Source organism: Quercus robur, chromosome 11 (genome assembly GCF_932294415.1).
Source record: "Quercus robur chromosome 11, dhQueRobu3.1, whole genome shotgun sequence".
Taxonomy (NCBI): Eukaryota; Viridiplantae; Streptophyta; class Magnoliopsida; order Fagales; family Fagaceae; genus Quercus; species Quercus robur.
The window spans coordinates 7,254,993-7,280,443 of record NC_065544.1 but is presented as its reverse complement, the minus strand read 5'-3'; the positions used below and the strand labels follow the sequence as shown (position 1 = coordinate 7,280,443).

The 25,451-nt window shown below is 35.6% G+C and overlaps 3 protein-coding genes and 2 long non-coding RNA genes across 9 annotated transcripts in view; all 5 read left to right on the top strand.

The window, feature by feature from the left end:
- LOC126707733 (cyclic nucleotide-gated ion channel 1-like) overlaps window positions 1-25,451 on the top strand; it is a 140,207-nt gene that overhangs the window by 61,948 nt on the left and 52,808 nt on the right. The window lies entirely within an intron of this gene.
- LOC126707736 (uncharacterized) lies at window positions 12,361-13,363 on the top strand. The gene is made up of 2 exons (XR_007649050.1): window positions 12,361-12,409; window positions 13,190-13,363. It is a non-coding gene; the product is annotated as an uncharacterized LOC126707736 (long non-coding RNA).
- LOC126707738 (uncharacterized) lies at window positions 14,037-14,583 on the top strand. Its single transcript, XR_007649052.1, has 3 exons — window positions 14,037-14,115; window positions 14,197-14,290; window positions 14,489-14,583. It is a non-coding gene; the product is annotated as an uncharacterized LOC126707738 (long non-coding RNA).
- Window positions 16,744-17,686, top strand: LOC126707735 (magnesium-chelatase subunit ChlH, chloroplastic-like). The gene is made up of 2 exons (XM_050407606.1): window positions 16,744-17,248; window positions 17,592-17,686. The coding sequence occupies exons 1-2, from the start codon at window positions 16,759-16,761 to the stop codon at window positions 17,669-17,671; spliced, it is 570 nt and encodes a 189-aa protein (XP_050263563.1). The 5' UTR covers window positions 16,744-16,758; the 3' UTR covers window positions 17,672-17,686.
- Window positions 17,977-24,334, top strand: LOC126707734 (calreticulin-3-like). 3 transcript variants are annotated; one of them, XM_050407605.1, is made up of 21 exons: window positions 17,977-18,103; window positions 18,192-18,275; window positions 18,377-18,553; window positions 18,674-18,749; window positions 18,834-18,977; window positions 19,069-19,292; window positions 19,399-19,455; window positions 19,554-19,601; window positions 19,887-19,973; window positions 20,066-20,123; window positions 20,242-20,309; window positions 20,408-20,500; window positions 20,584-20,640; window positions 20,731-20,826; window positions 21,026-21,457; window positions 21,549-21,737; window positions 21,823-21,879; window positions 22,375-22,949; window positions 23,105-23,189; window positions 23,331-23,362; window positions 23,776-24,334. In XM_050407605.1, the coding sequence occupies exons 6-16, from the start codon at window positions 19,236-19,238 to the stop codon at window positions 21,582-21,584; spliced, it is 1,089 nt and encodes a 362-aa protein (XP_050263562.1). In that variant the 5' UTR covers window positions 17,977-18,103; window positions 18,192-18,275; window positions 18,377-18,553; window positions 18,674-18,749; window positions 18,834-18,977; window positions 19,069-19,235; the 3' UTR covers window positions 21,585-21,737; window positions 21,823-21,879; window positions 22,375-22,949; window positions 23,105-23,189; window positions 23,331-23,362; window positions 23,776-24,334. The 3 variants fall into 3 exon arrangements, with proteins under 3 accessions (XP_050263562.1, XP_050263561.1, XP_050263560.1); XM_050407604.1 differs by having other exon boundaries at window positions 18,192-18,280; XM_050407603.1 differs by having other exon boundaries at window positions 18,192-18,553; window positions 21,823-21,884.

Here is a 25,451-nt window from a genome sequence, read left to right as displayed (position 1 = left end):
TGTCCCAAACGTACACGGCATCCCAAATGAAGTGTCCCTAATTCTTAGAAGACAACAACACTTTCATAATTTGAAACTAGAACCATAGTCATAGTTGCACCTTTTGTTTTGCCTTTACTTAAGATAAAGCTATTGGTTTCAACATGCGTTTACAAATAACTGAAATTCTAGAGGGTCTTCAACTAATGACTTCACCAATCACCATATCCAAAAATTTTCCTTTTTTCCCTTTTTTCTTTCCATCCTTTTTATTATCTATGTACCTGTTTTTATACAGTCACATACTTCAATAGTTCTTGACATATGTATTGAATACGACATGGTCAATTATAAGCCAAGTTTGATAACCCAAAAGACAAAATAGAGAACAAAGAAAAAAATATTATTGTTTCACAACAATAGTACATAAAGGCTATTCAATCACAAAAAAAACACATGTACACGATAGAAGAACCAAAAGCTGAAGCTAGAGAGATAGATAAACATCAAATGCAGCAAAAAATGGGGGTTTAAGAGTGATGGGGTTGGTGGGTTAGGAGTTAAGGCTTACCTTAGTGCACTTGCCTTGCGTGTAGTACAAACACGCAAGGCTTCCAACGATTCTTACTTACAAACATGTATATATATTAAAACTGTGCAGAAGTACAAGTGCAGCACTTCAAATCCTTTCTTTACTCTCTAAGGTACTTCTGCATGCATCTATAATATGGTCAATTTCCAAAATTGCACATACATAATCGGGTTTGTGTCTACATTTTAACACTATCTCTTCCTCACTAAATTTTCGTTTTAAATCACAAGATAGAGAAGGGATTAATTCCCTCCCCCTGTGATTTGTTTCTAAGTCTTTTCTTTCTATGAATATTACATGTTTATTTAGAAAAAACGAATGTTTAACATTGATGCCAATAAGAGATTTTATGACCTAAATATTTTTAAAGTGTAATTTTCTTAGTTAGCATGAAGTCATTAACTAGCTTTTAGAAATTAATAATAAGTTGTATGTTTATAAGTTGTATGTTATTCCATGGTTATGTTAATCCATGGTGGGTGTTATAAATTAATTGGGTGTTATTAAATTTCCTCAAAACCACAAACCGACATGTCATCATCAGTCATAGAAGGATAAGGCCAGCGAACTAATTCCAAACAATCTCTATATAGACTTCAAACTTAAAATACATATATTTAACCATTGATCACAACAAAAACAAGATAAGTAGCGTCAACATTCATTTCAACCACATATGTTCATCAAACTCAAAACCCACAACCCGTTAAACAAGGCAAAATACCACTTAATTCATTATAACCAAAAACAAAAACCAGAATCTTCCAAACCTCAATATGCATTGTACCATGGATCAAACTTCATCAAAACAACAACCCCCCCACTTAATACAAAACACAACCATCTCAAACTTAAAACCATAAATACAAAAAAGAAAAGTTGACAATAGTTAAAACAAAACCACCATGATCAAAACCAAACACCAAAAACCATAAAACATATTCCTTAAAACAAAACTATAATCAGATCTCCGTACACCTCAAAGGGTGCACGAAAACTCAGTCCTACCTTCAATGTTGTTTGCGGATTGATTACGCATAGCATTCTTCTGAACCTGCCGGTTATCTAGCATCGGTAGCTCAGAAGTTGTATGAACCCCACTTTCCAGACTTCTTTTCCAATCAAACCCAGAAAAAATCTTCAATCTTTCGCATAAATCAGACCCTGAAATCACTCAGATAAAAGAAAACCCAACAAACAAAAAATGAACTCACATAAAGGTTGTGAATTTAAGAGTATATTGGTGACCAAACGCTGTGAAATTAGTTCGGAATAAAACATACCCAATTCAGGTATAAGTAGTTGAAAATTATATGAGTAGTGTAAAAAAAAAAAAAAAAAAAAGCACAGAGAATCACAGTGAAGAATCAATGTGAGAAATGTGAGAACTATATTCCAATTCTCTTGTATTTTCTATTTTTCCTTTTCCTTTTACAGTTTGGAAATTTCTTGGATCTTTGAATGTGAAACCCGTAAAACCAAAATTGAAAAAATATAAATATTTTTTTTTAATATATTAAAGTAAGTTTGCGCTCGTGTACGAATAATAAATTTCATTTATGTTATCAAAAAATACATAAATAAATTTCATTTGTGGTGGCGAAATTACTATTTTGCCCACATCATAGTCCTGCTGGTTTGTAAACGTGGTCATTATGTCTTTAATCGACCTCTTAATTTATTGTAGTAATTTTTCATTTTGTCCATTAAGGTTTTAAACTTATCATAAACTGTCCTTTCCACTATTCATTTTCATAATTACATTCTTTTGGCCAATAATGAAACAGGAAAAAAAAAAATTAAAACTGTTAATAAATTATATATTTTACCATCTCTTCTATTGGTTTCAATTTTTAAAATTTTTTTGCCAAACCATTTTCTAATACTCACTCTCTTAATCTAAGTGAAACTTTCTTTATTTTGAGTTTTCTCTCTATATTATTTCTATTTAGTTGCTGCCAAATTAATTTATAAACAAATCATAAGAGAAATGCAGCTTTAATTAATAAACTTTTGCCTTTTCTTGCTCTATATAGTTTTATCCAGATTATAAATTTAATAATGGAGATAGACATATACTTCAAATTGAAATGATTTTATATTTTTGAAACTTTAATTGATAAAATAAAATTATGGGACTTAATATAACATATTGTATTAATTGTAGACCTTTTTATGTAATTCTATTTTGCTTTTCTTTTCTTTTTTTTTTGTTCGTAGTATATCAATTAAAAGCAAAAAAGAATATGGTGAAAATTCTTTAACTTTATCTTCGTTTTGAGGTTGGGTGGAATGTTTCATGCTTGGATGATTGCTTTTATTGGGTTACTTTATTTTTGTTACATAATTCAAACCAATATGCATAAGTTTAGAGTTGTAACTCAACTAGTTGGTATTTTTTGGTCTTTTAATTCTAGATATCCAGAATTCAAATCCCTCATCTCAACTATTAAATTATAAAATTATGAACTTCCCAAGTATAAAAATGGTAGTTTATAAATATGATAAAATGAATATATATATATATATATATATATTAATTTATTGACCATACTTGGGAGATAACTTCTTTCAATCTCTACTACCAATAAAATAAAAACTTTTTTCACTCTTTAAATTATTCTCTCCTAATGTAAGTGATCTTAAAGTTTTTAATTTTTGTTAGTAATAAGTTGTTCCCAAACAAACACTTAGAGTTTGTTTGAGAACAACTTATTTAACTAAAACTGAAATTTTTTTTACTGAACGTACTATAGATAAAACTAACAATTAGCTGAAATAATACAATGACACCCATAAATAATACCAAAATATGCAATGGGACTCCAATATGCAATGGGACTCCGAAATAGTAGTAAAAAATAAGTTGAATAGAATAAAAAAATTGCTTTTTTCAATGAATGTCAAACACAACCTTAATATTAAAATCCATGATAATTGATAAAAGATTAAACCTATTAAATCAACTAATAAAATATTTTTCATTAAAAACACTAATCAAATATTTTAAAATGAAGAGCATGCACACAAAGTCTGGTTTTTTTTTTTTTTTGCAGAAAAAGTTTTCATGTGTTGACTTTAATGAATTGCAAAAAAGCACGTCAATATTTGGCCGTTGATTTTGTTTTAATATATAGTTGGATGCTTCTACCGTTCATTTTGTTTTAATATATATTTGGATGCTTCTACAGTTACTTTTGTTGGCTTGGATATATTTGTAAGTCACTTCATAGCAATATTATTATAAAATTATTTAAATAGCAAATTAGCAATCATTAGACACCAAAATAAATAAATAAAAATTATATAGTTTTATATATTCGGATTTTTTTTTTTTAAGGTTTGAGGTATGATTCTTTTTTTTTTATATATATATAGAAAAAAAGGTATTACTCTAAAGGTCACCCTTTTCTTTTGTATTGGTCTTGGAAAAGGTCACGCCATAGAAGTAATTATAGTATTTTTATATGGTGGATTCTTTGACAAACGTTAAGTCTCTTTGGATACTAGGACAATTTTTGGGTATCTCTTTAATTTCTTCAAACAGAGATTTATAGAGACAAAGGGAAAAAACCCCCCCACGAAACCTCATTTCCTTTTAAGTATCCAATGTCTCCTTTATACCTCACCTTAGTCACCTTTCATCCCTTTTGAGGTGACCCCCTTTTGTAAATGAATCATGGTGGAATATAATCCAGTTTTGATATACTGTTTTTTTACTCATTATTATTATTTAATAGTCTGCTTTGAATTGGATATATTATGATTTAACAGGTGGATTCCCTAATTAAAACAAATTAATCATGTTCATCTTTATATATTTGTACTAGATACATATATTTGTCATCATACCAAATAGTTGATTGAAAAAAAAGTTGATAAAGTAATGATTCTCATAAACATTGACGTTATTAGTTTAAACGGCCATTAAGCTTTATTAGCAAGAAAAGAAATATATTGGATGTATGATAATATACATTGGTCAAAAAGTGTCTTGAGTTGGATTAGGCATTTGTGAGACAGCTAATACTATATGAAACTTTTGCAACATGGTTTTTATCACTGCCAATAACTACTAGTGACGCAAATTTCAAGTAAGGTCCATATATTGATTGAAGGAAAAATGGGGTGGTAAAGATTGATCCTGGTAATTCTCAAAAAAAAAAAAAAAAAAAGATTGATCCTGGTAAAGGTTGGAAATATTAGGTCTAGCAGCTGAAAATTTTGAATTGGGCAAGTTATCAAAATTCTGCCATTTTGTGAATTATAGTGTCTTTTATGAACAAGGAGACGTGTTTGTTTGATTGATTTATTTATTTTCAACTTATTTCGTTTATATATATAACTTTTTAAAACCTTACATCAAATATTTTTTTTAAATAAAATAATCTAAATAAAAAATTCATATCAAACAAATAAATAAGTGATTAAATTGCATTGTCTATTATGTTAGTTGTGATTCTTTATAGTGACAAGGATATAAGTATATTGTCAAGAGTCTTGTAATTTGGAAATTAATTGACATCTCCTAGCGTTTTCAATAGAAACATTTAAGGTTTAAACGAAGATACAAGTACTTTGAATGCCCTTAAGGAAGAAAAAAACCATAATCTTTTTATTGTATAAACAAAAGGACAATTGTTTAAATATATAGTTGTATTGATCAATAAACTACACAATTGAATTTAATTCTTATTGAATTTTTTTTTTTTTTTTTTTTTGTAATTCATTGATACATGATTGAATTTAATTAAAAATCCGAAATTACAACCTCTAACACCCAAGTTTTGCAATTGTGCTTAAAGTACTTCAAGGCCTCAATCAGTTCTTCATCGAATGCCATACTATTTATGTGTAGAAAAGTGGGTATGTTCGGGAAACTAGACCCTATACTTTGTGCTTGAAGTACTTCAAGCAGTTCTACATCAAATGCAGTCCTATATTATGTGTAGTATAGGGGTATGTTGTGGGAATTAGACCCTATAGTATACTATGTATGGCAGTATGGGACAAAGGTGGCCGGGCGGTCACCTACTCCTACTTGCTTCCCAACAAGATTAGAGAATGTTGAGACTGGGTTGTTGTTATATTATGTTTACTATCTATAAATATAAATATATATTTTCACTCCAACAGTTAACACCCATGAATTTTCTTCCTACCATTTGTCTACTTTATGCCTTTGGTTGAGTGAAAATGAACGAAATTGGAAAATAGGCCTAATTTCCCAACTATCTAGTTAATAGGTCCGGTTTTGAAAGAAATTGGGTTAGTAACATCTCGAGTTTCTGACAGTCGATTTCGGGTTACTCTAAAGTATCATTTCAATTTTCAAAGTTAAAAATAATAAACAACTTCTATTGCACTCAATTTGCTGTCATATGTTAATCCATGGTTTTCTTATGTGCAGGATCCAGGGTCCCTTAAATGTCGTGCCCGTAGTGAAGAGTTCTCGAATCGAGAGCCAATGGTGGATGATCGAGTGATTGACATCATTAAGGCACTTGGTTTGGAGGGACTTCTCAGGACTCCGGGTAGAGAGATTGATCATGGCCTGATAACGGCCTTAGTGGAGCGATGGCGGCCCGAGACTCACACATTCCACATGCCGCATGGTGAGGTCACCATCACATTGCAGGATGTGGAGGTTCTTCTTGGACTTCCTGTTGATGGTGACGCTATAACAGGGAGCACACAAAAAATATGGGAGACTGTGTGCGATGAGTACCTTGGCTTTCGACCTGCCAATGAAGACCATCTGGAATGTACTGGCCAGAGGATTCTCATCAAACGGCTTTTGGAGCAAGTTGCCAATCCACTGCCGCCTAATGCTGAAGACGATGAAGTGCATAGGTACGCACGATGCTACATCCTAGCACTATTGGGGGACACAATCTTCATGGACAAATCCGGTGATAGGGTGCATCTAATGTGGGTGCAGCAGTTGGAAGACCTTCGCAACCCACGAAGGTATAGTTGGGGAAGTGCTTGCCTTGCATGGCTGTACCGACAGTTATGCAGGGCAAGCGATAAGAGAGCCAGTCAGATTGGTGGGTGTTTACTGTTGGTCCAGTATTGGGCGTGGGCCAGATTCCCCTTTTTGTGCCCGGCAGTTGAGCGTGGCCCACCAGTGGGTGCTTATGGTCCTCCAGTGCGTGGTCCACTGTCCCTTAAGTAAGTCTGTACCTTAGTAACTTCATTTACAATATGTGATCATTACCTAAGCTTACAATCATGTAACTTAAAATATAAATTTTCATTTTTATTTAAAACGGTATGTGAAAACATTTATGTCAACATTTAAAAATGTTAAACAGAGTTTCAATATATATGATTACGTTAATATACTCTAATTTTTTGTCATTGTCATGTGGCTTGTATGTGCTTTGTTTGGCTTAAGGACTTTTTTTATTCTAGTGATATTATTAATTGAGTAAATTTCTATAAGATTCTATTAGTAGTTATATCTGATTACATTATAGTTTTAATCATAATATTATCTTACTTGGGAAGTTGTAGATATTGATCCCCTGTTCTTGATTGTAGGTGGGTGTGGGTCCCAAACAAGAAAAATAGGCCCGCCCAGGTCTTTAGGGACAGGTATCGGGAGCAAATAGCGTTAATGTTGCCAAACCAGGTATGAAAATGCTTTGTTCAACATGTTCAACAAGAAGATATATATTTGCTGAACTTTGAAATAGAAAGATAGTTGCCTAATGTGTTGCATATTTGTTTTTGGGCTGTTGTAGGTGGTGTGGCAGCCGTATGAAGATGAATACGAGAACCTTCCGCCGTGGTGCGTTGCAGGGAGGGCAGTGTGGACGGCAATGGTGCCGCTTGTATGTTTCCATCTAGTAGAGAAACATACACCGGATCGTGTCGTTCGGCAATTTGGGATGATCCAAGAAATTCCCCGCCATGTTAACACGGACCCGGTGCTTCATGCCATTGATTTGAGGGGGAAGATGGGTGTTGATTGGATGCGGAGACATGCTATGCATCTCACGGAGTGGGGTCATCGCCTTCAACATCGTTGTGAAGCAGTGCTTGGTGATATGCCTCTACAGCACCAGTACTTCGATTGGTTCACAAGGATAACTCGAAGGTTTATCGATATCCCCGGTGCTAGATTCATTGTAATGGTAACTTCTCCACGTGTTCTACATTTTACCGTACTTGTTACTTAGTTTACCACTGTTTAGAGAACTCTTCTTATGTGGTCCAATGTTTGCTTAGCATCAAACCTCCCTTTTAAATTGTTGTCTGCGTAAGATTGCTTATAGACAAACAATAATCTTTCTTTCTGTGGTTCATAGTTTACACTATGCTCATGCTTAACCTCTTGTTTCATCTCTAATTAATTCTGTTGTTAATCTTAGATTAGATTACAAGGTTGAAAGCTCCCAATATACTCAACATAACTTCTGTACTAAATCATTGAAAATCAGTTTACTTGAACCTATCATGGGTTTATATTTTTAGAAGAATTTCGAAATTCTCAAAAAAATTGTGTTTAGATGAGGAAGTTTGAGGTGAAATTGTACTCAAAGTTGTAACTTGATAGTTCCCAATATTGGTTTCCTTTGCTTGTGTTAACAAGAAAGGTAATCCCAAAATCCTGCAGAATTTTGAACTTCGAATCAAGTATCCAAATCCCAAGTTCAAATTCCGTAGGGAATGTGTCATTTGATGATCATATGGTAACATAATGTTAGCAGTGGTGATGATTGTGGTGGTCGTAGTGGTAATGCCGATGAGTGCTAGTTGTGGCAGTGGTGATGGCTGTGACACTGCCAAGTGATGGTAGTGGTACTAGCAATGGCAGTGGCAACAACTGTTAGGGACTGTATTGCTATTGTATTATAATGAGAAGAAGGGAAATCAGTTAGTGACAATTACTGGCAGTTATTGGTAGCTGTGAGTTGGGTGTGAGAGTTGGCTAGTGGTTACTGTATCAATCAGTTAGAGTAGGGGATTAGGGAATTACTGATTTATTATTTATAGTCTCCAAATTTTAATACATGATTTAATTCAGACTCAATCTAATTGTGCAACTAGCTCATTGGCTCTAAAATAATTTATTGATAAGTACAGATTTCATTTAGAAAGGCTTGGGGGGCTGGAGTCAAGGGAATACCATTGATAGAACTAGAGTGGTTTTATATTAAGCATAATTTTTTTTTTCTTCTCATTTACATACATCATCAAAAAAATATGAGTACAAAATCAAAGTTGTGCTGGGCTTAACAGAATTCTAAGAATTTCAGTAGGGACAATTTGATTTGAAGTTAAGCTAGGTTGTCATGCACTATTATTGATGATTGCAGGTCTTTGTCATATATTTCACTGAGTGACACAGGTTCATGTTGTTCAAGAGACGAGAAAGAATTGTTGGCAAAGATAGTGTACTAGATCTTGTTTTCTGGTTTTATCATGAATGTACATTGAATAAAATGTTATGGATTATGAATCCTGCCTATGATGTGTTAGAACTATTTATCTACATAGTGTTAGTCATTTCTAATAGGGAACCATGAAATAATATTTCATCTCTTTAGATAACTTTGATATGATCAAGCAAGGATAAAATGCGTTGATATCCTGAGGAACTTTATTCTAGTTGCACAAACACCCCTAAACTAACTTTTTCAATCCCTTTTTTCTGTATAAGAAATATCATAATTTATTCATAGAAACTATTCTTATTATATCCGTATCCACCACCTGGCACACAAAGGCAGGGGTCTCGTCCAACTACACCCTCACTCTTTCATTTTAGTAGAAAATGTAACTAACCTTAAAGCAACTACATTACAACCTTTCTGTACATAGCTCAATCTCCATGTCCTAAAGAAATCAAGAAGTTAACTAACCTTCACCTTGCGGCCTATATTAATCTATTGATTGCCTTTCTTCATTTTGATATTGCATTATTAATATATTTGGTTTTTCTATGTGCAGATTGAAGGATATGTCCGTATGATGCGTCGTCACCCAGTGGGTACGGAGGCCCACAATGACATTATTAATGTGCTGGAGGCAGTGCATGAGATTGGCCGTGTACGACCTCGGGAACCTGAGGGCCCGAACGAACCGGCAGCTACTCCTGCGGCAGCGCCTACTCAGAGGCCAAGCACTACTGAGAGCCCAAGCACGAGCACAGCTCCTACCGGACGTTGCTCTCGTCCGCCTGTTGCTACCCCTCAGGTTCTCCCTACCCTCGATCCCTCTCCATCCACCGCACATCCATCCCTTAGCCCCACCATCCCTTCACCCACCCCACATCCATCCGTTAGCCCCACCATCCCTTCACCCACCTCACATCCATCCCCTACCCCCACCATCCCTTTAGCCACTCCACATGAGTCCCCTAGTCCCACCATCCCTCCACCCACCCCACATGAGTCCCCTAGTCCCACCATCCCTCCACCCACCCCACGGTCATTTCCTGAGCTATCACCTATTCCATCATTTGACCTGGGTCTTGATCAAACCCCTCCTGACTTGCAACCCCTCCCACCTTCCCACAGTACGTCCACTGGCCCTTCTTCAGCCGTTGACCCACCCCATGTTCAGTCTGAGCAGCCTGTTGGGTTAGCTGCAGCGGCAGAAGGTCGGCCAAAACGCATATCTAAGGCACCTCTATGTGGGACAGGGGGGCACAAACATGGACACAATGCTGGGCCGGAGGCATCTGACGAAGGACATGCAAGACCTCCTCCTTATTATACGAGAAAGCGTAAGGTTCAAAAAAGGTAACTGAAATCATACCTTATTCCTTTAACTGGACATTTCAAGCTGGTGTTGAAAAGTTCATGAAATTATTTTTGTGGCCGAAATGGTTTTAATGTACATTATTTGAACTAGGTGAAAGGTACAGCTGGGACATTAGTTGGAGGTAGATATTCATGTACAGTGCTACACTGCTGCTTCCTTCTGCTGTAGTTGGTACTTAAAAGCACCTTATTGTTCACAGTTCGTGTATTGTCTATTCTCTTTCATGCTCTAACTTTATGGTTTTTTTAATTGGCAGGTTACCAACAATTCAACAGTGTTGTAGTGCAGCAGCGAAAGTGAGTTGTAGTTTCTCAATCAAGTGAGTTGTAGTTTCTCAATCACAGATTACACTTCTAAGATTCCAAAATTACAAAAGTAAAAGGAAAAGGGAGGATTTTAAGCATCATAAATCAGCAACTTGAAGGAAATTTGATTATGATTTGGGTGTAGCCTTTTAAAATATGTTGCATCATAATTGATTTGCCTTTCAGGGAGTGTTCTAGAGAACTTACAATACTAAGGTTTTAGCCCTTTAGATTCACTAAAGTATTACATTTGTTCAACCAATGAAAATGACTTTGGTTTTATGTGGATAATGTTTTTAGAAAGCATGCCTTCACAAAAATGCTGTCATCATCTCTTTTAATACTTATGGAGTAATAATAAGATACCATATATATGACAATGATAAGTCATATATGTGAAACAGCATTTATGCATTCAATTTTTTACATTAGTTTTCTTTGTTAAATGCAGCCAAGAATCATGTTATTATGTGATCGTGTTTTTAGTTTATAATACTTACTAATTAGCAAGTGAAAGGCTACTGAATAACAAAGGAGTAAGACCAAGTCATCAACCCTATTATTAAAACAAAAAATTGATTATTACTCTTTTATTTTTAAAAACTCATCTATAGTAAGATCCGAATTCTTTTCCATTGTGTGCCTCCTCAGAAGTGAGGTCCTTTGGGGCTGTGACAAGGGCTCAAAACCTCTGTTTATTTTAGCTAAAGAAGCAGCCTCAGGAATGATATCATTGAAAATGTATAATAATAATGGTATTCAAATTTGATTCTCAAAAAAAGAAATACTAATGATATTAAAATTTTAAAATAGTATGGGGAAAGACAACATTTCATCTCCTCTCTTATTCTCTCTATAAAGAAAGCCTTAATAGCTGTGGGAGGAAAAAAAAAGAGGGAATGCGTCTCAATCTTTTTTATTTGACATTTTGTATTATTTGTGTACAGACAAGTTAGCTACTTTCTCTAATTTTCTGCTTTCTCTTTGTTTGTCACTCCAATCTAATTTGAAAGCTTGCAAAAGGAATTCTTTTTAACCTATTCTAGAAAATAAATCTAGAGCTCCTTTATATGTGATGTTCAAACATGCCTTTCCTTTTTTATATTTGTTGTATCCTCAATTTTTAAATCCTTTTTTCCGTGGATATATAAGAGTACATGTGAAAAATATCTCAAGAATACATGCACCAAATTATTTGCTAACTGAATCTTTCAGGTTCCTTAATGTTTTTTTTATTTAAAATTTTGACAATTTTTTTTTTAATGTTTTTCATCATCAGACATCCTTTAATTGCTTTCTCTTAAATGAAATCTGATTTTCAGTGGCTTTTTTCTTGGTTGTCTTTGCCATTTTTTTCTTTGCAATGAGAATTATTTCAGGTTGAATTACTTCTTGGTAAAGCATATTCAGATTTGTGTGACTACTGTTTGAATAATGCATGATATGTGAGAATAGAATCTTTCAAGAATATGGAGGAAATTGCCAATGGAAAAATAAGAACTGGTTACTGATTGAATGGAGTGCACAGTCCAAAAAATGCATGCAAAATGGTTACTGACATTGTTCTTCACAATCCGTCATTGTTCTTTATTGGTTTTGATTCCCTCTTTCCCGCTGGTTGATGGTTATGCTTCTAGTTTAGATATTTTGAGATGAACTGAACTTGCATATAAATTTTGTCGGTATTATTCTTCTGCAGGGAATCATTTTCAAAGAAAACGGTAAAGTTGGAGATGCAGAGAGGATGTTTATTCAGGTGAGTATGTGAATATTTATTGGCATATGCATGTATATGGAAATTCATGTACACATGTATGTATGCATCGATAATAGTGTCTTTTGAAATGCATATATGTATATTTTTGTGTCAATATACATGTAATCATGTATGTGTCTATGTTCATATGCGCATTCTTCTACCTCAATCGCACAAGTAATACCAGCAAGCTACAATAGGCACTACAGCTTTCTATGTTTTGTGGATGCATTATTTTCTTTTCTTTTCTTTATTATTGTTATGGTTGTTTTGTTGTGTAATTGTGGATCCATGCTGACTATTTTCCAAGTATATAATGGTAAAAGAGTTGGGGAGATTACAGCTTATGTTGACAGGTAATGAGCATGCCTGTGCATATATTTTCTATTCTACTCAAAATTATTTATTTATTTATTTTTGAACTCTCCTCTTTTGAACTAACATGGGAGGGCTTGAAGTTTAGAGCAACTGTTGAAGTGTTGAATTTTCCTAATTTGCAACTAAAATATTTTAAGGGACTTTGATGGAATAATTGTATCTCAAATGCAAAGCCTCACGACTTTTGACTCCTCTTTGTATAAGCTTGGTTGATTGGGTACAAGTTGAAGTTTAAAACCATGGATCTCTTTGGGAAGGGGTCACCTCGTTTTGTATCTTTTTATGTAATTGCAATGATTATCATGCTTTTGTGGAACCTTGGCACTTATATTATGTTTATATAGAACGTACACACATTGCACACATCAAGGATGTAAGCTAGTATCTATGGCCTATGTGCAGGCACGGTTCTTTGCACCAGAGAAAGCTAAGGCACTTGTAGATCGTTACTCAAGACGGTAACTGCTGTTGTTACTGCCTGTTTTTGTGCATGGTTCGTTTATAACTTAGTCTTGATGTAGTTCCATTTTGACTATTGGACTATTTATATCGGTCTCCAAAATTTTCATAAGTTCATTTACTGTGTCTCTACATTGTATGTACATGTATAAGGATTGGCTGATAAGGATAAAACTGTTACCCTGATTTTCCATATGTAATTTAAAAAATTAAATAAATCAATAGAATACGAAGAAGCATTTGTTATTATGATGAGGATCGAACTATTTATATCTGTTTCTGTCTTTTCTTGTTTTTGTTTTCATTTAAGGTTTGAGTGATAACTTTCTTCAGAATTTTCTTGCTCTTCTTGTCTTTGGCGGATTGATCATCAGCCTCCCTCCCTTGATTCCTATCTATTATTTGCATTTTTAGATTTTCCTTCATTTATATTCTCCTCAAGGTCTTCCACTCTTCTATTTTTCAGGTAAAAATGATATTGTTGTTTAGGTTCGTTGAGCAAAGTAATCATTGATAGTAAAGTATCTTTCCAGCCTGTTGATGAAAGAAGCCATTCATATAGTATAGTAACTCGGTTATCAAGGAATACATCAAGAAGGTCATGACGATCACCAATCTTCATCCGCCTATGGTGGTGACGATGAGTATTTTCTAAAGAAGGTGGTAACTCCCATACCTTTCTTGACGATAGCAAAGGTGTTGCTTCTGCACATTCTTTTGGGTATATAAAAATGCATGTTATTATATTGATATATGACTGCTTTGTCTTACCATTTGTTTTGTGATTTACAGGAAGCTAAAAGAAGCAAAGAAGGAAAAGCAAAGCTTTCTCAGTGGAGAAATTATGATGATTTAAATGAATATTTCTGGTACTATGTGTTTCTTTGTTTATATGAGTTTCGTATGTACAGAATGTAGTATATTAAAAGTTATGTTGGCGTGAATTGTAGGTCAGTTGATTGTTTCCGGCTGGGTTGGCCTATGCGTGCTGATGCTGATTTCTTTTGCCAACCTCCGGAACAGCATCGAGTTGACAAAAAGGATGTACGTTGTAATTTTGGGTTATATGTTGCTTGTTTGTTAGTTTTCTGGACGTATTAATCTTTCTTTGCAACATATGAATCTAAATTATTTCTTTTATTAATGATTTTTTTTATTTTTTTGAATCTTGACTTATTTCATTGTACATTAATGAAATATTGTCCCTTGATGATACAATGAATTTTCCTGCTCTATTTTCAGCTATATTTATACAAGAAATGTAAAAGTTGTGTCTTGAGGAGTCCAAGAAAAAGCTTCGAGGGTCACCCTTTGGGTTTATAGTTTCTCCATTTCGTAAGGCAAGTGACTATGTTGTCAGGTTTTTTGGTTATTGGCAGTGTATAGAGATTTTCAACTTCTGATGCTAATGGTTAGTGAACTTTGTGCAGGTATTGAAGAAGTTGCTCAAGGATGATGCCATATCCAAAGCAAGGATTAATACTGAGGTTGGTTACTTCATACAATTAAATTTGTAAATGGTTCGTGGGTGTGTTGTTTTCCATGGCATGACTTATTTCTAATAGGTTTCTAATCTTTTTTTACTGAAAAGTATTTTCGTCAAAATGGGCTTCAAGCTTCAGGTCGTGGGTTCACGTCATAACCCACGACCTGAGGCATAAATCAATAATTGGGTTCTCAAAGTTACTCACAAGTTCATCTTTTGGAGCTTCATATGGAGGCATGTTTTCAAGTCCTGCTTCAGCAACAGCAAGATAAAGTTAGTTTTAATGATTCTATGTTTCCGATATTCTTCTTGCTTCCTCAGGTCTTCCATTTCTTTATATTTTTTCCTAAGGGGTATTAGAAAGAAATATAAAGAAGTGGAACACGTGAGGTTGCAAGAAGAATCTCGGTAACAAAGAATCATTACAGCTAACTTTTTCTTGCTGCTTGTAAAGCAGAACTTGAAAACGTGTCTCCATATGAACCTCCGAAAGATGAACTGGTGAGTAACTTTGAGAATCCAATTATTGCACCTGATCGGAGTAAGCTGTCAAAACGGCATGGTGCAACTTCTGCGGCTCAGGTAATTAATCTTTATTGCTTGAATTTGTACTTCATGCAGAAGTTGGGCTTATGCTCTGCTTTTTGGTCATTAGCCTTTTCTTGTTAGCCTATCATTAAATTGTAGAAATTCTGGAAGTATGCATAGGATATGATGATATATTTATGATTGACAAAGAATATTTAAACTATATCATTCCACCTTTTTGTTATCTTTCCTTGTATGCTTCATGATTAAATATTCTTTGTCAAGCAAAAGAAATCATCAAATTTGCAGTTAGGGTGTATAGTTGTCTATTCAACCCATTTTCTTGCTAATCATCTTTTTTGGAGTGTTAGGTCGTACCATGGTAAAATAATTGTTGCAGATAATTTTATAATCTATATCATTCACCTGCAGACTTAATTTACTATAGTGGGCTTGTTATGATTGGTTATTTAATTGTCATATCCTTGCACATCATTATCATTATTTATTCTTCTGTCCAATTTTAATTCTGTATCCCTATATATGCATTCTGATATCTTTGTATGCTTCTGGACAGAAAAACCATTTCTCTGGCTTGCACAAACCTTATTTGAAGCTATCTTTTGACACGGTTCAACAATTAATGAATGTGAAGAGTGACCTATTGCATGTCGTTCAAAGAAACCAGGCAAAATTTGATGCTGCAGAAGCATATGAGTCCATTATAGCAGGGAAAAGGTAAGGCTGTATTCTTCATTCAGGTTCCATTTGCGTTGAACCAGCCATTATTGCCCTTTCAGTGAAAAGGTTATTGTTTTCTTTCTGCAGTTGTACTCCCTAGCACAATACCAATCATCACTCACAGCCGCAGTTCAGGCTCTCAACCAAAACCAGAGGAACGCTTCCTTTCAAGTTGTTGATTACTTGGTTGAAGAGCTTCGTGATGAATCAACATATAAAGCCTTCTGTAAAGACCTTGAGGATGCCAATATCTTTATTGGGTCTTTCATTTTTGTAGAGGAGCTTGCTTTGAAGGTTAAGGATGCTGTGGAGAAAGAAAGGGAAAGACTTGATGCAGTGTTGGTGTTTCGTTCAATGCCTGAGGTAATGAGACTCAACAAGCTGGGGTCTTTCAGTATGTCACAGCTGGGACAGTCAAAGAGCCCCTTTTTCCAGCTCTTTAAGAGAAAGAAGCAGTCTGCTGGGTTTGCAGAGAGTATGTTAACTTAGTTTGAAAGGACTTTGCCTAAGGTTTTGAAATATTTGCCTACTGATAAGGCGCAGGATGCTAGGGTTTATATACTTACTTTGCAGTTTTGGCTAGGAGCCTCACCTGATAACCTGCAAACTTTCTTGAAAATGATTTCTGGGTCTTATGTGCCTGCCCTGAAGGGGATCAAGATTGAGTATTCGGACCCGGTTTTATATTTGGATAGTGGGGTTTGTCATCCTTTGGCTCCTTGTATGTATGAGGATGTGAAGGAGTATTTGAATTGGTATGATACTAGAAAAGGATGCTAATGAGAAGCTTAAGGGTCCAAATGCACCAATTGTTGGTCTGATTTTGCAGAGGAGTCACATTGTTACTGGGGATGAGAGTCACTATGTGGCTGTGATTATGGAATTGGAGGCAAAAGGGGCTAAAGTGATTCCAATTTTCGCCGGTGGGCTTGACTTTTCAGGGCCTGTGGAGAGGTATTTGATTGATCCAATCACGAAGAAGCCGTTTGTGCATTCAGTGATATCACTTACTGGTTTTGCACTTGTCGGGGGGCCAGCCAGGCAGGATCATCCCAGGGCTGTTGAGGCACTGAGGAAGCTTGATGTGCCTTATATTGTTGCATTGCCTCTGCTATTTCAGACAACTGAGGAATGGTTGAATAGTACCTTGGGGCTTCACCCAATTCAGGTAGCTTTGCAAGTTGCTCTGCCAGAGCTAGATGGAGGCATGGAGCCCATTGTTTTTGCCGGTCGGGATCCTAGAACAGGCAAGTATATCTTCCTTATCAATTATTTCTATTGTTGTTGGAATTTCATTTTATTGTTATTGCTTATATAGTCTGATTATAGTTAAGTCATCACCTTGGAAATGCTCTCAGGAAAAAACCAAAAGCTTCCTCAGCTTTTTAAATCAAGTGCAGTATTTACTTCTGAAAACAAGTACAGATTCACATATACTTAACCATAAATTACATTTTATTTTAAATGGTTTTATTACACGAGCTGAAGTAGTTTTATTGTTGCCTTGTCTTGTTTCCCATCAAATTCAGTACACTCTATCTCAGATGCCCTCTTTCTTAAGGGTTAATTAACGATGTAATGTGATTGCAGGAAAATCACATGCTCTGCACAAGAGGGTGGAGCAACTTTGTACTAGAGCAATCAGATGGGGTGAATTGAAGACAAAATGAAACGTATATTTGCATTTGTGCTAAATACTTTTGGCCAATAAATAGTGTTTTCCTAGATGGATTATGGTAACTTTATTATTATTTTCCCTTTTACAATATGATTTGCAAATAATAGAAAACCTAAGTCAGCTTGAAAGAGTTCCAGCCCAGAAAAGCTTCTATGTGTAGTAGTGACTAACAAAGAATCGTTTGGGTTTCAAAATTTTGGTATGCTATAAATTCTGAATTTGTAATATTCAAAAGGAAAGTCCTTTTGTGTGCGTCTGTGTATTCCTGAATTACATTTTCTTTTCACTAAGTCGCATTTCTTTTGATCTTGTTCAAGCTTTCGGGACAGAAGGTATGAATACAAAGGACTTCACAAGGTTTGGAAAGGGAAGTTGTCAGAAGCCAAGGCTAGTGGAAATTCTATAAAAATCCAGGAAGCACAAGGTGGTTGTTGTATTCATCAGCTTTTGGAACAATTGGAATATAGTCAATTTGTGATGATGAGTTACATAGTCTCATATTGTTTTTGCAGGATATGGTAGTGCTTTATGATTCATTACAACTTGCCCATAAGTGTATACTGAATTCCTTCTATGGTTACGTCATGCGCAACTGAGTTTGGTGATTTCCATTTGGTTTAATGTATTAATTGCATGGAGCCTGTTGTTACAGTGGCTTCTGTGTTTGTGTTATCTCTCAAACATTTATTTCTTCCAGGGGTGCAAGATGGTACTCAATGGAAATGGCTGGAGTAGTTACGTATAGAGGAGCAAAAATAATTCAGAATGCTCGCGTATTGGTTGAAAAAATTGGAAAACCACTTGAATTAGATAGAGATGGTATCTGGTGTGTGCTCCCTGGATCTTTTCCGGGGAACTTTACTTTCAAAACCAAGTACGATTCTGCTCTTCATGCTTTATAAAGTGACATATTGGTGTTTGTTTTTTTTATGTCAACTGTCAAAATCCTCATCAATTATCTGACATTTATTTTAATTATACCACTTGCATGTAGCCAAATTTAAATGCATCATCCAAGGTTTTCTTAAGTGAGCGTGCTGTTCCTGTTGCAATATTTGAAACTGATGCTGGTAAAGTTCTGCCATGGTTTTCTGTAATTTCATTTGCTTCTTGTTTATGTACTAAAGAAAGCATGTACACATTTGAATTCACAGAAATAATGGTTTCTTTTTGTGCGGAGATGGTGCAAGTAATACTCAGATGTGGGCATTCGATCCATTATTGACTGGTCTTATTACAAGCAAAGGCTTAGTTCAGCAATTCAGAAAGTTATTACCATTCCTGCAGCAATGCTTCAGGTTTTGTTGCTTGTTCATTGTTATTTTTTTCCTTTGTATATCTCCCTTTTTCTTTTGTGTGATCTGAAGTAAGATGAGTTGATTATAACAGGTTGCGAATCCCGTCCCTAGAGGGTAGTACATCCTGATTGGCTGCATAAGAAGGTTCGTGAGAAGGAGGACAAGTTTCGAGAACGCAAATTACTTGATATCTTCAGCTCGTTGAACAGGGATGAATTTTTGAAAAAGAATAGTGATGCTGCTGGCGCCAATGGTGTGATGAATGAAGAAATTGTTAAAGACTTGGAGGACTTTGGAAACAACAGCAGAAAATCTGTAAGTGGACCTACGATAGTTTGTGATTCACCTTGTTCTTATGACAACTATTCAAGTTCTAGAAATTGTCATTAGAAATTTGACTGTCATTTGTCATATCTCACAGCCTGCAGACTGGGAGGATAGGGAATATATTGATGATCCTAGTGAGGTTAAACCTGAGGTATTAAAACGAAAAATATTTCTTCCTAACTACTGAAGCCAGGCATTAGTATCTGTATAAATTATGTGCTTCCATTAATGTTTATCTTGGTATTGCAGGGATATGATTCAATTCCAAAAGAAATTCCAGACCCAAAAGCTAAAGAGGTTAGTTGATTGCTTAAGAAGCCATGCATACGCAAAGCCATGTATAATCATTAATGCCTGGCTTTAATGATGTTGGACCCAACACTACTACTAATTGTCATTATTTTTCAGTACACTCTATATTTCAAAAGGCTGCTTTACGTTCCACTTCTCTCCTCATTTCCCATTTTCCAGTTTGCTGTTTAATGCTGCTATTTTGTGATATGGTGCCTATAGAAAAGATAAAAGAAAACGAAAAATATGATAGAAGATGAAAAAATCTCATAATTTAGTTTCCCTGATCAGCCTCATAACTGGGATGATGAAGAGAAATGTGCGTGGAAACCCCCAAAGGTACCTAATCCAGCGTATAAAGGACCATGGAAGCCCAAGGTATGCCAATTGAGCTCAAGAGATACACAAAAATGCTTGAAGCTTGATTCTCCTTTGCAGTTTCTCATGAGCTTGCTTTTTTGAGTTGACAGAAAATTAAGAACCCCAATTATAAAGGAAAATGGAAGACTCCTTGGATTGATAATCCAGGTATTGTGAAGCATACCTATATAATTTTTTTCATTGATTATAAAATATAAAATAATTTGGACCGCAGGTACAAAAATTTGAAGTTGACATTAAGTGGTTTCCTTTTTCCTATGTCCAGAGTTTGAAGATGACCCTGATGTTTATGGGCTTAAGCCAATTAAGTATGTAGGAATTGAGGTTTGGCAGGTAGGACATAAGTCTCAATCTACTATGCTAGATAGACTGATTATTATGTTGCTCTTGTTATGAATAAACTATATGATTAATGGGGTCAAATAATGCAGGTAAAGGGTGGGTCAGTTTACGACAATGTTTTGATCTGTGATGACCCAGATTATGCAACACAAGTTGTGGAAGAAGTATTTGCAAACAGGGAGGTGTGGCCCTTCTCCTTAAACTTTATTCTTAGATTCTAGATCAATAGCAGTTCCTTATTTGCATATCTTTTCTGTAACTTCAGATTGAAAAAGAGGCCTTTGAGGAAGCAGAGAAAGTGAGAAAAGCACGAGAGGAAGAGGTTCTTAACGATACTTACTGCTGATTGCAATTTCTTTAGTCTTACTTGAATTTCATTCGAAGTGATTGTAAATCTTCAAACATCATGCAGGAAGCTCAAAGAGCAAGACAAGAAGGTGAAAGGAGGAGAAGAGAGCGGGGTTATGATCGACGGTACAGGGATAGATATAAGGACAGATACAGAAGGGTTTGTACAATTGGCATCACTCCTTTTAAATTTTTCATGATTTCATCTGGTTATGTGAAAACAAATTTATTACAATGGGTCTATTTTGCCTTTGATGTCATGGCCTGTTGTGTGAACACAAATAGAACACTGATACTCAATAATTTCAGCCATAAATTAGGGAAACAATTATTAATTGCAGTTTTTGTATTTTGTGCAGAAATTTCTACTGAACAAACGTGAAATGGAGTTGTTGAAGTTAGAAAACAAGGTTAGGTTTATCCTTGCAGTTGTGAAGGGAGAGATCATTGTAAGTAATAGGAAGAGAGCTGCTCTGTTTGTTGACCTGCAAACAAAAGGTTTCACTCCTTTTCCAAAGAAAACTAAAGTTGTTGAGGCAGAAGTTGCTGGTGCAACTGATGATACAGAAGAAACAGAAGTGAAATCTCCTGCTGACAGCAGTAGTAATGGGGTACAGATAAGTGATTATGAGTATCTACTGGCCATGGCAATTGGAAGCTTGACCATTGAGAAGGTTCAGGAGTTATGCGCTGAAAGGGATAAGGTCAATAAGGAGGTTGATGATTTGAGAAAGGAAACTCCAAAGTCCTTTTGGAGGACAGATCTTGATGCTTTGGAGGGGCAACTCGATGTATGACTGAAAAATTAACAATTCCTTGTGATGATTTGTTTATTTTTTTGTCTTTCTATTTGTTGACTGTTTTTAGTTTTATGTCATTTAGGAGCTAGAGAGAAGTGATGTGAGTCAGAGGAGTTAAGAAAGAAAATGAGAGGCAAAGCAAGGGGTGAAGCTGCTATGAAGTCTGCTAGACAAGCACCCAAGAACCCACGGAAGAACAATAATAAGAAGGCAAATAATGCAGAATCTGTTGCAGAAGCTGTCTCGTCATCTGTGGCTGCAAGGGAAATTGGTAAGTGTAAAAAAATATTATGTTTATTATATGGGAATATGATTCTTTTGTTTGATTTTTGGTTTACTTCTGCTTCATTTACCAGAGAAAGCTCCTGAGGCAGCAAAACCCAAAGACAGAGCAGGCTCTAGGAAAGCTCCTGGTAAGGTCTGTTTCTGTTCCTATGTTCTATTTTTCCTTGGAAAGGATGAGCTTAAAGAACGACTTGCTGCCTATAACCTCGATGCATCTCCTGATCAATCAGCCGTTAAATATATATTATTATATTTCATTAGGTTGTGTTATTATGATCTTTACACAACTCAGCTGTAATGTAAGAAAAATTACAGTGGATGATATGGGGATATTGTTTGCAAACCAGTTAATATATGATCTTGTGTGAGAAATTGTGTTTCTGACAATATTCTTCATAAAATCAATTATAAGAGAAGAAAATACTGTAATGTACATAGATAAAAATTTTCCATGTTACAAGCACCAACTAAAATTTCCACTTGAGATTCAGCATCACTAAAAATAATGGGTTACTCTTGTGAATTTTTCCATGATCTTTTACCGTGATCATTGGGAATGTGTTGGAATGTTTTTTCTGTAAGTATTCCCACAGTAAATTTCTCTTTGTTTTTATGCCTGACAGCCATGGAGACTGAAGTGCCCAAAGTACCAGCCAAGAAGAAAGAACGTCGCAAAAGGGCTGCTGCTGCACAGAAGAAGAAGCCCTTGGCAACTGTTTCGGAGATATCTGATGATGATGATGATGATTAAACTGGCTTTAATGACATTGATGATGATGATGATGATGATGATGATGAAGATAGTGAGATAGAAGTTGTAGCTACTCCAGAAGCGAGGAAAAAGGGCGGGGAAAACTGGCTGCAAATGCTAAGGCAGTTAAGGCCCCTGCAGCGGCAAAGAAGAGAGGTGCAGCGAATAAGCAGCAGCCTCAGACATTGGCCCAGAAGCTTTTAACTGACATGTTAAAGCCTGCTGAAAATTCCAGGATTTCACTGGAGAAGAAAGTGAGAAACATGAGGGCATCTCCATTCAACAAGAAAAGTGGTTCTGTGTTGGGAAGGGTTGGTAAGGTAAATCAAGTGACTGAAAATGAAGAAAATTCGGGTTCTGCTTCTACTTCTGCCAGTACTGAAGAAACTATTGAAGTTGCACCAGCAAGAGCAAGACCTCAAAGGGTGAACCAAGTTAGAAAACAAGGTATGTGTTGAGTGACTCTGAAAGTGAACATGCCACTGAGGATTCTGAATTTGATGAAGTGAGTGATGAAAGTGAAAACAAGAAAACAAAAACAAAAAACAAAAATAGCATCACCTCTTTTGCTTGCTAAGCTTAACTTCTTTTTGTGCTTTCAGAAAGAGTATGACAGAATATGATCCGCGTCTTGTGGCTCCAACCTGGTTGTACCTGGCATCAAAAGCAGCAGAAAGCACAGTGCAGGTTGGGCTTCTTGTATTTTACCTTAAAAAATTATGTAATTACTTGATACTAGATTGATTGTATGAATTTCCGCTAAATTCAATTGTTGTCATTCTACATTAGTGTGTGAAGTGCTTACAACATACCTTTCTTGTTTTACAGATGCTGATGAAAAGTATGACTCAATTAACTTGGTAAGCGTCCAATCCCAGCATAGTCAATTTGGTGTGGCTGCTGCCAGCACACATCACCATGCTTCTCAAATTATTTGCTTGCTAATTCCTGTGCTTAATGACCATAAGCCTTTATTATGAACATCGCATTTTTTACCATATAATTAATAAATTGCAATAAAATTTTCGGCAATTTTACCATTATGATTTGGTAGCTTGTAACAAGTGCAGATGCTTATTGATAACCTTTTTTTGATGCTGAGTAGAGATGAAAATGAAAATGAATTGATAACATGTTGGATTACTGTTTTGGTGGAGTTGGTTGTACTTTCTTTTCTTTGACTTTTCTTCTGAAATGGATGCTGCTGTCTTTATGAAAGTTTATTCTTAATAGCACACTAAATAAGTATGGAATGCTTCAATTAAAAATGCAGGTGCTATGGGCCAGGTAGTTGCCCATCAAAGAGGGTCGCATGGGCTAGAGAATTGATAGACGAAGAAGCAGAACAGTTCCTCATGCCTCGTTTCATTGACCCAGATTCAGAAAGACCTTGGCTTGCCCAAAGAATGGCCTTGAGGATACCATATTCTGCGTAAACTTAATGGAAGGAGACCTGCTTATGCTTCCCAGCAACTAATATAAGAGCTGCATAATACGTTTTATTTTTAAGTCTTTGATTGGTCAAGTTATGAGAGAATAGCATGGTGCCTTTTGATGTATGAACTTCCTCTATACATTGTTTGGCTTATATTTTGTGAACTTGTCCGATCAACTTGTGTTAAGATTCTTTCAAATAGTGTTTGAAAATTTCCAGACTTCATTTTCAGCAATTCGTGACTGATGGTTTTGTACAAGCAAGATGGTTTATCTAAGTGTTTGAAAAACCAGTTTTAATTTTTAGTCACAAGCAGTGAGCATTTTATAGTTGGGCAATAATAGGTCTCATGTTGACCGCCATGAAGATCAAAACTATAAACACATGGGTTATGACTTTATTTACAAGTGCCAACTTTGGCATCAACTTTAGCGCTCGTTTGATCTGGCATATGTATTTCATGCAAGACCTACAAGGGTTATGACTTTATGTTAAGTCCCATTTGGTCCATTTCGGTCTAATTTGGTTCACTTAGGTCCACTTTGGTTAATTCAGTCCAATTCAGTCTATTTGGTCCTTTTGGTCAATTTCGGTCCAATTCGGTCCACATACGTCCATTCCGTCCATTTAGGTTCATTCGGTTCACTGCAGTCCAATTCGGTCTATTAGGTTCATTCAGTCTATTTTAGTCCACTTCAATCCTATTCACTTGCCTGTAGATTGTGTATGCTTGGGATTTTAAAAAAAAAAAAATCCCCCAGTGGAAGTCGACCATCTTATAGTCGATTTCAACTTGGGTCCATTTCGGTCTAATTTGGTTCACTTAGGTCCACTTTGGTTAATTCGGTCCAATTCAGTCTATTTGGTCGTTTTAGTCTATTTTGGTCCAATTCGGTCCACCTAGGTCCATTCCGTCCATTTAGGTTCATTCGGTTCACTGCAGTCCAATTCGGTCTATTAGGTTCATTCAGTCTATTTTAGTCCACTTCAATCCTATTGACTTGCCTGTTGAAATTAGTTCCGAACTGGATTAAAAAAAAAAAAAAAAAAAAATCCCCCAGTGGAAGTCGACTATCTTATAGTCGATTTCCATAGGAAATCGACTCTCAGAGAGTCGATTTTCATGGGAAATCGACTATCACAGAGTCGATTTCTACTGGGGTTTTTTTGTGTTTTTTTTGTTGTTGGCACCCACTCGTGCAGCAGTAAACCATAATTGGTTTCCCTTCCCCTGCAGCAGTAAACTAGATCCAGAACACATAACATGAGCAGCGATAAACAAGTAGATACAAAGCATATGATACTGGTAAATGGCTCGTACATCATATGCAAACAACTGGATTCAAACAGTTACTATTCATACCCATTATAGGTTCCCTATTAACGGACAAAATACATTCAATACTAGCAACAAAATGCTTCAAAGGAGGGCCCTGTGGTTGAATGTGCTTTAAAGTAGTAGCTACTAATGCCAGCCGTAATATAATTGCTGGCATTAGAGGCAAAAGCTGCAC

Bases quoted from the DNA above. Each gene is read 5' to 3' on its own strand.
- LOC126707735 (XM_050407606.1), top strand. From the start codon at position 16,759: ATGATACTAGAAAAGGATGCTAATGAGAAGCTTAAGGGTCCAAATGCA. The intron at 17,249-17,591 runs GCAAGTATATCT...ATGTGATTGCAG, and splicing joins CGGTCGGGATCCTAGAACAG to GAAAATCACATGCTCTGCAC.
- LOC126707734 (XM_050407605.1), top strand. From the start codon at position 19,236: ATGAATGAAGAAATTGTTAAAGACTTGGAGGACTTTGGAAACAACAGC. The intron at 20,641-20,730 runs GTTCTTAACGAT...AACATCATGCAG, and splicing joins GAAAAGCACGAGAGGAAGAG to GAAGCTCAAAGAGCAAGACA. The intron at 20,827-21,025 runs GTTTGTACAATT...TATTTTGTGCAG, and splicing joins ATAAGGACAGATACAGAAGG to AAATTTCTACTGAACAAACG.